General features: G+C 37.4%; 1 protein-coding gene across 6 annotated transcripts in view; it reads left to right on the top strand.

Annotated features, from left to right (window-relative positions):
* Nucleotides 1–13,348, top strand: part of TASP1 (taspase 1) — a 315,861-nt gene that overhangs the window by 42,285 nt on the left and 260,228 nt on the right. For all 6 annotated transcript variants that reach the window (XM_061435626.1, XM_061435628.1, XM_061435627.1 and 3 more), the window contains 2 exons: nucleotides 930–1,050; nucleotides 10,391–10,475. In XM_061435626.1, the coding sequence (XP_061291610.1) occupies nucleotides 930–1,050; nucleotides 10,391–10,475 (206 nt within the window). The remainder of the gene's footprint in view (nucleotides 1–929; nucleotides 1,051–10,390; nucleotides 10,476–13,348) is intronic.

Below are 13,348 nucleotides of genomic sequence, written 5' to 3'. Positions count from 1 at the left end.
ATGTACATGTACAAATCTTACACTTCTTTTGTTAAATTTATTCCTAAGTATTTTATTCTTTTTGATGTGATTGTAAGTTGAATTGTGTTCTTAATTTCACTTTCAGATTTTTCATTGCTGATGTACTGAAATACAGTTGGTTTTTGCATATTGAGCTTATATCCCCATTGAACTTTTTTTTATTAGTTATAATAGTTTTTTAATGGAGATTTTAGGATTTTTTTTGTATACAAGTTCATGTCATCTTCCAAAAGAGGTAATTTTACTTCTTCCTTTCTAATCTGGATGCTTTTTGTTTCTTTTTCTTGCCTAATTATTCTGTCCAGAATATACACTATAATTTTGAATACAAGTGGTGAGACAAGCATTGCAGTGTTGTTCCTGATGCTAGGGGAAAGGGTCTTTCACCATTAATTATGATGTTAGCTCTGGACTTACTTTTATAGATGCCCTTATCATGTTAAGTATAGTCCCTTCTATTTCTAGTTTGTTGAGTGTTTTTCTTATGAAAGCATATTGAATTTTGTCAAATACTTTTTCTTGGTCTATTAATATGATCTTTTTTTTTTTTTGGTTTTGGTTTTGTTCTGTATTAACATGGTATATTACAGTGAGTTTATTAAACCAGACTTGTTTTCCTGGAATCCCTCTTGTTCATGGTATATAATGCTTCCATATTTTGCTGCATTTTGTTTCCTTGAGGACTTTGGTGTCACTATTCATGAGTATATTGATCTGTAGTTTTTGCTCCTTGTCTTTGTCTTGTTTTGGAGTCAGTGTTGTACTGATCTCATACAGTGAGTTGGGAAGTGTTCTTTACCTTCCTAGTGTTTAGAAGAGTTTTTTAAGCATTGGCAACTTTTCTTTAAGACTAATGGTAAATTAAAAAAAAGACTAATGGTATTTTAATTTTTGTTTTTATCTTTTAGGATTCTCCTTTTACAAATGCAGGAATGGGGTCCAATCTAAATCTCTTGGGTGAAATTGAATGTGACGCCAGTATAATGGATGGAAAATCCTTGAATTTTGGAGCTGTTGGGGCACTGAGTGGTATGTAAACATTAAAGCACATTATCTCTACTCTTAAAAAAAACTGAATATTACCATTTCATTCCTCCTAAAGAACAGCCCAGTTGTTTTCATCATTCTTGCTTGTATTAATGTTGAAAACAAACATTTTTTTCTTTTATTGAATTTAAAACATAATGTCTTACCTATAGATAGTTTTAAAGAAAACAGTGAAACAGCATATGTCCAAGTCTTTGCTTAGAGTGTGGTCATTCTCCTTCATCCCCGCAAGAGATTACAGACATTTAAAATTGGAATTGGCATATTCCATTAATTTTGCAATTATTTGAATATACTAATAATATATTTTTATTGTTAAAAAATTCAAATGATATAAATAAAATTTACCTTTGATCTTCCAAATCTTTCCTTCCAAAACTCTCCCTGGAGGGTTTAACCAGTAAAATAAAATTCATTTATCTGTATTTATATGTAATAGAAATACAGTTTTGCACATATTTTAAAAAAATAAATGTATTTTGAAACTGTAATGGTAAATTAAAAATAATGATATCAGTTATTATGAATCTTTCTCGTTTTCTTTAAATAGGATGTCTTAGAGATTTTTTAAACATCACTACATATAAAATATATGTAACGTATGGTAGTTCACTTATTGAAGTGAAATATACATGAAGGGCACAGATTTTAAATATAAAGCTTCATGAATTCCTACATGTATATAGCCTTGTAAACCAACACCCAAAATCGAGACGTAAAAGATTTCCGTGTCAAAATAGAAAACCTTTCCAAACTCCCAGACAAGTTCTTTATGCCTCTCCTTAGTTTATATCGCTGGTATTCCCATCCCCCTGCTCCTCCTCCTCCCCAGATTCTGACTTTAGGCACTATAGATTAATTTGCCCTTGGCTCAAATTCATATGAATGGAATCATATCCCTCTGTGTCTGGTTTCTTTTGCTTACTGTTACACCTGTGAGAATGACGTATGATTTGTATCACAATAGTTTTTAAAATTTTGTGGTAGCAGCATTTTGTTGCGTGAGTATATAATAACTTATTTGGCTCTCCTCAGTGGATATTTGAATAATTTCTAGTTTTTGACTCTTATGAATAATAATAAAAAAACTGCAGTGCATATTTTTGTAGAAGTTTTTTGGTAGACATATGCACTTCCTTCCTTTGAGTATAAACCTAGGATTTAGAATGGTAAGTTTAGATACATATGTGTTTGGCTGCAGTTGAAACTGCCCAGTTTTCGAAAGTAGTTGTTACTTTTATACTCCCACGATTTATGAGCATTTCAGTTACTTGACATCTTTGGCAATGTTTGGTATTGTCACTCTTTTTAAAATGTAGCCATTTGATATGTGTGTAGTGGTATTACTGTTTTAATATGAGTTTCCCTGGTGACTAATGAGATTGAGAACATTTTCATATGTCATGGCCATCGAGATATCCTTGTGTACTGTGTTTTTGTTTTTTGTGTACTTTTTATTGGATTTTTAAAATTGATTTGTTGGAGTAATTTTTATATATTTGATATAAATCCTTTGTCAGATACATGTATTGCGAATATCTACTCCCAGCCTGGTTCACCTTTTCAGTCTTCTAATGAGGTTTAAGTTATCAAGTGTTTATGTTATGGCTAATTTTTTTTTTTTTTTTGTATTTTAAGAAATCTTTGTCTACCCAAAATTTTGAGGATAGCTTCCTCTTGAAGATAAAAGTTCTATTGTTTTTAACCCTTCATAGTTATGGCACCCAACTCCAGTACTCTTGCCTGGAAAATCCCATGGATGGAGGGGCCTTGTAGGCTGCAGTCCATGGGGTCACTAAGAGTCGGACACGACTGAGCGACTTCACTTTCACTTTTCACTTTCATGCTTTGGAGAAGGAAATGGCAACCCACTCCAGTGTTCTTGCCTGGAGAATCCCAGGGACGGGGAGCCTGGTGGGCTGCCGTCTATGGGGTCACACAGAGTTGGACACGACTGAAGTGACTTAGCAGCAGCAGCAGCAGCAGTCAGCTTTCTTATGAAGTTCGGATTTATTTTAGAGTAGGTGAAGTCGGAACCAACATTAATTTTTTTCCCTCTTATGAATATCCAGATGGCTTATTGCCATTGTCAGTAGAAAGGATAATCCTTTCCTCCGAAGAGTGTTGGCAGATCAGATGACTGTATGTGTAGCGGTTTGTCTCTATCCCTTCTATTCCATCGTTCTGTCTGTTGTGCTATTGCTGGTGCCATACCGTCTTCATTACTATCGCTTGACATTGTGTCTTGATAGTCTGGTTGTATAAGATTTCCAGCTTCCTTTTTTCCCCTTTATAGTTGTATTGGCTATTTTTCAATTTATGGCTTTTTCGTAAAATTGTTAGGATCAACTTGTCAGTGTTCATAATAAACCCCTGCTGAGACTGTGATTGGTATTGCATTGAATATATATATAGAACCATATGTGGACAACTGACATCTTAATAATATTGCATCTTTCTGTTGTGAACATAGAATGTGTACATCTATGTAAGTAATGTTTACTTTTCTCAGCAATATCTATGGTTTTTAATATAGATATCTTATACATCTGCTATTAGATTTATTCCAGATATTTTTTTATGGCTGTTATAAGTATATATTTTAAAATATTAGTATCCAATTATTTTTGTATTTAGAAATATAGTTGAGGTTTGTGTATTGGATTTGTATTCAGTGGTCTTGATAACTTGGTTAATTTAAGCAGTTAGAAAAATAAATTTCTTTCATAATTTCTATATACACAGTCACACCATCTGTGAGTCATGACAGTTTTGCTTTTCCGTTCCGGTATTGAACGTTTTTGTTTTTCCTTGCGTTATTGCTCTGGCTCTGGCGCAGTGCAGTACTGAACACAAGTGATGATAGTGCACATCCTGGTTTTGTTCCTGGCCTCAGAGGGGACTCTGAGCTGTTTCACCATACTGTGTGCTGCCAGCTACACAATTTCCATAAATGCTCTTCATCAGATTGAGGACGTTTCTTTCTAGTCTTAGTTTACTGATAGCTTACAATACCCATTTTTATTTTAAATGGGTATTGAATATTAAGTGTTTTTCTGCATCTTTGACTCTTATTCTTTATTTTGTAGATATAAAATTTATGATTTTTTTTTTTTTGAATGCTAAACCAACTTTTCATTCCTGGCATAAAGTCTTCTTGATTGAATTTTTTATCTTGTTTTTTACATCCACTGGATTTGATTTCCTGATGTTTAAGATTTTGACATCTATGTTCATGCAATGATCCGGTTTAATTTTACTTAACTTAAAATATTCTCTTTAGATTTTGGAATCATGTTTGGCTGGCTCTATAATGAGTTGGGTTTTTCTTTCTCTATTCTTTGAGGGTGCATACAATTGAAATGATTTCTAAAAATTATTTGGAAGCATTCATTGGTTATTTTGAGTTACTGGAATTTTCTTTGTGGAAAGTTTTAAATACATGGGTTTCAATTTTCTTACCAGGTTCATGACTATCTATATTTTTCTTATGTGTATTTTCCAAGGAATTTGTCTTTTTAAAATGAATTGTCAGATTTATTTGCCTAAACATTTTATTGACTTCCGGTTTAATGTCACTGTCATCAGAGAACATGGTCTGAAAGATTCCAACCCCTTGAAACTTCTTGAGACTTACTTTGTGGCTCTGCTTATGGTGTATTTTAATGAATGCTCCATATGAAGTTCCAAACAGTATTATGTAGTTGTTGGGTATGTTTTCTATGTATATCAATTAGGTCAGTTTACTTACACATTTGTTGTAATCTTCTGTATCTCTTCTGATTTTTGTGATAGGTATGCAGAGCATTTCAATTAGTTTTAATTTCTTTTATTATGAGATATTATTAGCATTTAATGAAATTTCATATTTTTCAAGGCCATTAGCATTTCTCTGCTTACACTTCTTGTGTGGCTTGCCACTTAACCCTGTTTATAATGTGCTTTATCATATTGGAACTTAAATTTTTATTTGTCAAACTTATTATTCTCCTTTTTATGGCTTTTGCATTTCTTTTTTTTGTTTGTTTGTTTTTCTTTTTTTGGCTTTTGCATTTCTTAAGGTTTTCAGTTCAGTTCAGTTCAGTCCCTCAGTCGTGTTTGACTCTTCGTGACCCCATGGACTGCAGCACGCCAGGTCTCCCTGTCCATCACCAACTCCCAGAGTTTACTCAGACTCATGTCCATTGAGTTGGTGATGCCATCCAACTATCTCATACTCTGTCATCCCCTTCTCCTCCTGCCTTCTATCTTTCCCAGCATCAGGGTCTTTTCGAAGGAGTCAGTTCTTCACATCAAGTGGCCAAAGTATTGAAGTTTCAGCTTCAGCATCAGTCCTTCCAATGAATATTCAGGGCTGATTTCCTTTGGGAGAAGGCAATGGCACCCCACTCCAGTACTCTTGCCTGAAAAATCCCATGGACGGAGGAGCCTGGTAGGCTGCAGTCCATGGGGTCGCTAAGAGTCGGACACGACTGAGCGACTTCACTTTCACTTCTCACTTTCATGCATTGGAGGAGGACATGGCAACCCACTCCAGTGTTCTTGCCTCGAGAATCCCAGGGATGGCAGGGCCTGGTGGGCTGCCATCTATGGGGTCGCACAGAGTCGGACACGACTGAAGCGACTTAGCAGCAGCAGCAGCAGATTTCCTTTAGGATGGACTGGTTGGATCTCCTTGTAGTCCAAGGGACTCTCAAGAGTCTTCTCCAACACCACAGTTCAAAAGCATCAATTCTTCGGTGCTCAGCTTTCTTTGTACTCCAATTCTCATATCCATACGTGACTACTGGAAAAACCATAGCTTTGAATACACAGACCTTTGTTGGCACAGTAACGTCTCTGCTTTTTAATATTATGTCTAGGTTGGTCATAACTTTCTTCCAAGGAGCAAGTGTCTTTTAATTTCATGGCTGCAGTCACCGTCTACAGTGATTTTGGAGCCCCCAAAATTAAAATCTGACACTGTTTCCCCATCTATTTGCCATGAAGTGATAGGACTGGATGCCATGATCTTAGTTTTCTGAATGTTGAGCTTTAAGTCAACTTTTTCACTCTCCTCTTTCACTTTCATCAAAAGGCTCTTTAGTTCTTCACTTTCTACCATAAGTATGGTATCATCTCATATCTGAGGTTATTGATATTTCTCCCGGCAATCTTGATTCCAGCTTGTGCTTCATCCAGCCCAGCATTTTTTATGACATACTCTGCATAGATGTTAAATAAGCAGAGTGACAATTTATAGCCTTGATGTACTTGTTTTCCTATTTGGAACCAGTCTGTTGTTTCATGTCCAGTTCTAACTGTTGCTTCCTGACCTGCATACAGGTTTCTCCAGAGGCAGGTCTGGTGGTCTGGTATTCCCATCTCTTGAAGAATTTTCCACAGTTTATTGTGATCCACACAGTCAAAGGCTTTGGCATAGTCAATAAAGCAGAAATAGATGATTTTCTGGAACTCTCTTCCTTTTTCAGTGATCCAACAGATTTTGGCAGTTGATCTCTGGTTCCTTTGCGTTTTCTAAATCCAGCTTGAACATCTGGAATTTCACGGTTCAAGTACTTGAAGCCTGACTTAGAGAATTTTGATCATTACTTTGCTAGTGTGTGAGATAAGTACAATTGTGCGGTAGTTTGAGCATTCTTTGGCATTGCCTTTCTTTGGGATTGGAATGAAAACTGACCTTTTCCAGTCCTGTGGCTACTGCTGAGTTTTCCAAATTTGCTGGCATATTGAGTGCAGCACTTTCACAGCATCATCTTTTAGGATTTGAAATAGCTCAACTGCAATTCCATCACCTCCACGAGCTTTGTTCATAGTGATGCTTCCTAAGGGCCAATTGGCTTCGGATTCCTTGATGCCTGGCTCTAGGTGAGTGATCACACCATCATGATTATCTGGGTCGTGAAGATCTTTTTTGTACAGTTCTTCCCTGTATTCTTGCCACCTCTTCTTAGTATCTTCTGCTTCTGTTAGGTCCATACGTGTCTGTCCTTTGTTGTGACCACTTTTGCATGAAATGTTCCCTTGGTATCTCTGATTTTCTTGAAGAGATCTCTAGTCTGTCCCATTCTGTTGTTTTCCTCTATTTCTTTGCATTGATCGCTGAGGAAGGCTTTCTTATCTCTTCTTGCTATTCTTTGGAACTCTGCATTCAAATGGGTACATCTTTCCTTTTTCCTTTGCCTTTTGCTTCTCTTCTTTTCATAGCTATTTGTAAGGCCTCCTCAGACAACCCTTTTGCCTTTTTGCCTTTCTTTTTCTTGGGGATGGTCTTGATCACTGTATCCTGTACGATGTCACAAATCTCCGTCCATAGTTCTTCAGGCACTCTGTCTATCAGATCTAATCCCTAGAATCTATTTGTCACTTCTACTATATAATCGTAACGGATTTGATTTAGGTCATACCTGAATGGTCTCTTGGTTTTCCCTACTTTCTTCAACTTAAGTCTGAATTTGGCAATAAGGAGTTCATGATCTGTGCCACAGTCAGCTCGCAGTCATAACTGTAAGTCCATCACTTACATATTCTTCAAATATATGTGTAATTTATTTTTCATTGGCTTCTTGAATGCATTGTTTGTTGATCAGTTTCTGAAGTGATCAACAAATTGTCCCTGTATAGTTTATTGAGTAATAATAGTAAGGATAATAACAACAACCATTTATTGGGTGACTGTTACCATGGATTGTTCTCCAGTAGTTCATGTGTGTTAAATCATTTAGTGCTCAGGAAAACTTTCTGAGATCAATACTTTTATCCCCACTTTATAATTGAGAAATCTGAGACACAGGAGAGATTTAGCAATTTGTCCAAGTTTATTGTATCAGACTGGGTCCAGCTAGGAGACAGATACTACACAGCAGTTTAAACTGGAGAAGCTTAATGTAAAGAGCAAAGGGGAAATACACATGTAAGGGAAATGTGGAAGGAAGTTCACACCTCACTGAACAAGGTGTGGCTGCAGCCTGCTGTCTGGCAGAGAGGTTGTTGGGTTACCCAGGCCGTTTTCCTGTGGGAGCAGAAACCGTCCTGTGGGGCTCAGACTGGCAGGTGGGCACACAGAGCTCAGGAAGCTGTGGGAGGTAAACCTCTGTTCCTAGGATGATGACTAGGGTTTTGGCTCTCTAGACAGCCAGCCCCACAGGATCCTTTGCTATGTGTGGGACTGAGGAGAAGGTGTGGGGTCCGTGACTATGGTCCTTTTCTTTCTGGGGCTGTCCGCTGTGCTGCCGTGGCCTGAGTCAGGAGTTGGGGAAAACATGTGGTGGGCAAATGCTGGAGGAAGCTGCACCCCGCAGCACTTGGCGCTGGAGAGAGCCGTGTGGGTCACGTAGTGTGAATGCCTGTGAGCTCCCGGAGCCCGGCCGCTGCGTTGTATCTCCAGTGCCCTCTCCTGACAAAGCTGAGCCGTGTGCCAGCTGGCCACAGCTGCATGGTTAGATGGCCCATGCCCACTTTTACCCATCAGGCAACCAAGGGTGCATTTATAGCTGCAAAGCAACCCGTTGATAGCTGGTACTGTTATAAAGCAGTCTGACCCCCATCGCTCTGTGTTCTGTCCGCCTCTCACAGACAGTCCATCCTTTCCTACATTTGAAGTACTGTCTGTATTACGTATTAAATATCCTCATTCACACATGTCTGTAACTCAACTTTAGCTTTATTCTGTTCCACTGATATATTTGTCTATTTTGTACACAAACCACACTCAATTACAGTAGCTTTGAATAAGAAATGGTATTATGTAAAATGAGTGCCTCTTAATTTTTTTTTTTTTTTACAAAGTTTACCTGGTGAATTTAAGAGTCAGTTTTTCATATATCATAGAGGTCCTTTTGCGGAGAAGGCAATGGCACCCCACTCCAGTACTTTTGCCTAGAAAATCCCAGGGATGGAGGAGCCTGGTAGGCTGCAGTCCATGGGGTCACTAGAGTCAGACACGACTGAGCAACTTCACTTTCACTTTTCACTTTCATGCATTGGAGAAGGAAATGGCAACCCACTCCAGCGTTCTTGCCTGGAGAATCCCAGGGACGGGGGAGCCTGGTGGGCTGCCGTCTATGGGGTTGCACAGAGCTGGACACGACTGAAGCGACTTAGCAGCAGCAGCAGCAGCAGATGTCCTTTTGAAGCTCTGATGGTGAATTTATAGCTTTGAATTTATGTTAATTTATCAGTTAATTGATGTCTTTATGCCACTGAATCATCATACACAGAAATAAATTTATTTTAAGAGCTTCGTACAGAGATCTGAGTTTTTCTTCTTTTGATAGTTTATCCTTTTTTAGTGGGGGACAGTAGTTTTTGGTGTTTAGCTAAATACCTAGTTTTAAGTCAATCTGTTGTTTAATCTGAGGTTTTTCAGTCTCTTTATATCCTGCTGTTTTTTTTTTTTTTTTTTGTATTAACAGTGTTCTGAGACTATAAGTTAGTGGTCAAGGGTGTGGTCATTAGCTGCCTCTGTTAAAATCTCAGCATGTGATCCTGGGCAGGTAACTTAACCTTTGCAAATGTTTGCTCAGTAATCATACAGGGTTTATAACTGTACTTATGTGATAGAGGTGAAGTGTCCGTTAAATAATCTGATGCTGGTTAAGGTTTGGCACTGGGCCTGGCCCATACTGGATCCTAAGTTACTGTCACCGGCTTCTGTCGTAGTCATTGTCATACTTGTTATTATTGTTGTCACCCTGGCAGTTCTTTTTCACGCTAATACCTCCTGTCCTATTTTCCTCTGGAGAAGCACCCTTTTCTCCCTCTCCATTTTGTTTTCCCTCTTGGAAACAAGCCTAGCCACATCAATTTCAGTCTTGTACACCTTTGGCCTCTTCTCCCTACTCTCTCCCCATTTGTAGGACTTTATTCTTTCTTGCAGGTGAGATTTAAAATTTTTGTCCATTAATTTTTCTCCCTAAAGAGAAATTTGAAGCTGTTTGTACTCAGGTGTATTCCTTAGAGGAAATTCATGGTTTTGATAATAGATGGCAAATTTCCAGTTAAATTTTTAATTCTATCCTGAAATCTATTAAAAAGGAACCTAATTTAAATTTGTGTTATTTCAAATTCAGTCTTTGCTGCTATAGCACATGATAAAATGAGAATGTATGTTTTTATATTTGTTCTGTTCTTATACCTATAGGTATTCATATATTTGATTTGCTCCTTACTGTTCATGATAAATAACAGTTTTCATTAGTATATTTATAGACAGTTTTCCAAGATATTGATACTTAAAAGTTGTCTTATTGAAACAGCCACAAAATTGAGTGGGAAACTTGAAGACTTTCTGATTTCACTTTCTGCTGATTTTATTTTATAGGAATCAAGAACCCAGTCTCAGTTGCAAACAGACTCTTGTGTGAAGGGCAGAAGGGCAAGCTCTCAGCCGGCCGAATTCCTCCCTGGTAACTGCTTTGCTCTTCTCCGTCTTCCCCCAGGACCTTGGTCTTTGGTGCATGCGGTGTTTGAAGGCTATTTTTATCCACAGAAGGCTGATGCTGTTGGTTACGCATCAGCAGTACCTTGCCTTTGAGAGGACGACACTCTTTGTTCTGTGATCTCGAAACATTTTGTTTTGAGAGAGAGCTCCGGATGGAAGAGAATATTATGGATTAATGTGCAAAAGAGATCAGAGTTAATTTAAGTTTTGTAATTGATTGTAGAGATGCTTTTGCTGTTAATAAGTGCTTAACTGGGGTCTTTTTATTATAGGAATTTAAAAATATCTTACATGTTTGAGTCCAGAGTCTAAACTCATTTTATTGAGAAGTTTTCAGAGTAAAAGTACTTAATTTTGCTCTTCTGGAGAAGCACATTGTGACACTAACATTAGTAAGATTCATCTTTTCTGCAGCATTAAAATATAATTTTCCTTAAAAAACTTTGAACTTGAATGTTGTAAAGAGCCTGCACAAACCTATCATCTAGCTCCAGTAATTAATATTTTTGCCCTTCATCTGTCTCATGTACCTGTCTCTTTCCTGTAGTATTTTAAAGCAAATCCTCACCATTGTATTTCACCCTTATATCATTCTGTAAATTTCTGTGTTTGCAAAATGTAATCACATCCTGTTAACATGCCTAATGATATATTTAATCCAGTTTTTAAATTTTTTTATTTTGAACTTTTAATTTTGTATTGGAGTACAACCACTTAACAGTGTTGTGGTAGTTTCTGGTGAACAGTGAAGGGACTCAGCCGTACATACACATGTATCAGTTCTTCCCCAGAGTCCCCTCCCACCCAAGCTGCCTGATAAAATTGATCCGAGTTCAATGTCCTGTGCAGTACGTCCTTGTTGGTTATCCATTTTAAATATTGCAGTGTGCCCCTGACCATCCCAAACTCCCTAACTATCCCTTCCCCCTGGCAACCATAGTTCAGTTTCTAAGTCTGAGTCTCTTCTTGCTTTGTAAGTAAGTTCATTCTATCATTTCCTTTTAGATTCCTCATAGAAGGGATGTCACACCATGTTTCTCCTCCTCTGTCTGGCTGACTTCACTCGGAATGACTCTCTAGGTCCATCCATGTTGCTGCAAATGACATTATTTCACTGTTTTTAATGGCTGAGTGATATTCCATCACACACGCACCGCACATGTTCATCCATTCCTCTGTCAGTGGACATTTAGGTTGTTTCCATGCCTTAGCCATTGTAAACAGAGTTATGCATATTTAAAAAAAATCAATGTACATATTATTTTGAAACTTTCTTTTTTTCTTTAAATAGTATGTCTTAGAGATTTTTTCAACATCAGTACATATAAAATATATGTAATGTTTTATAGTTCACCTGTTGAAGTGAAATATGCATGGGCACGTAGGTTGCTCCATGTCCTGGCTGTTGTAAACAGTGCTGCAGTGAACACTGGGATGCCTGTATCCTTTAGGCTCATCTTTTTCTCTGGATATGTGCCTAGGAGTGGGATTACCTGGTCATATGGTAGCTCTGTTTTTAGTTTTTTAGGGAACCTCCATACTGTTCTTCACGATAACGTGGATAATAATGTAACAATTATGCCTCAGTACTGTCTCATACTCAACTGTCTTCAGTACTATACATGTTCAGTACGCCTGGCTGTTAAGGTTACGTTAATATCCTGTATTGGAAGTTGTGACAGTGGTACTATAGGAATCACTGTTATTTGACTTTCAAGTAATAGAAAATGATATAGTTTTGAAAAATCTTGAAATCTTTTTACCCAAATGTATTCAAGGTATCCCTATTTCCTACCAGCCAGGTTGAGAAAACAAAACATTACCAAGAGACTCGAAGCTGTGTAGATGCGATCCTTGCTAAGGGCATCCTTATCCTTCTGCTGACCCATGCTCATACCCCGACCCCATCTCTGGCCCTGCCCTAGGTAACAGCTGTCCAGAATTGAAGCTTTTCTCATTCTCATCTATTCCTTTATGGTATTAAACACATACAACAAAGGCATACCTCATTTTATTGTGCTTTACAGATACTGTATATATATATTTTTTAACAGATTGAAGGTTTGTGGTAGTTGTGCTTTGAGCCATTTTCCCAACTGCATTTGGTCACTTGATGTCTCTGCGTTACATTTTGGTAATTCTCCCAATATTTCAAATGTTTTCATGATGATAGTTGTTATGGTACTCTATGATCAGTGGTGTTTAGTGTTGTTTACTATGACTTGCTGAAGGCTCAGGTGATGCTTAGCATTTTTTAGCAATATCCTGTTTTTAGATTAAGGTGTGTCCAGTATTATTGTACGCATAGTGCTATCGCAGTCTTAATAGAATACAGTGTAGTGTAAACATATGAACTGGGAAATCGGAAAATTTGTGTGACTTGCTTTATTGTGACGTTCACTTAATTGTGGTGGTCTGGAACTGAACCTGCAGTATCTCCGAGGTATGCTAGCACTCTGATTTTCTAAGTCTACACAGACACGTACATAGATGTACAAAAAAGTTCTGGAAAGAAGGTCACGAGACCGTAATTACCTCTAGGAAGCAGGAAGGAAGGAACAAGATGAGGCAGTTGTCAAAGGGGATATGTATAATATTTTTATATTTTACAAAGATGAAATATATGTGAAAAAGCAATGGTCATCTCTGTATTAAAATAATGTCAGAAGGTGATCCTATAGTTGCTTGGAATTAGTGATCTAATTTTCTCACATTGTTCTTCAGCTTTATTTTTTGTTTTCAAAATTGATTTGACCATTTTAGGCATTTTGCACTTTCATGTGAATTTTATAATTATCCTGTCAGTTTCTTTGAATAACCTGCTAGAATTTTGATTAG

This window comes from Bos javanicus, chromosome 13 (genome assembly GCF_032452875.1).
Source record: "Bos javanicus breed banteng chromosome 13, ARS-OSU_banteng_1.0, whole genome shotgun sequence".
NCBI classification, from domain to species: Eukaryota; Metazoa; Chordata; class Mammalia; order Artiodactyla; family Bovidae; genus Bos; species Bos javanicus.
Note: the sequence above shows the minus strand (reverse complement) of the source record. Positions and strands in the feature narration are given on the sequence as shown.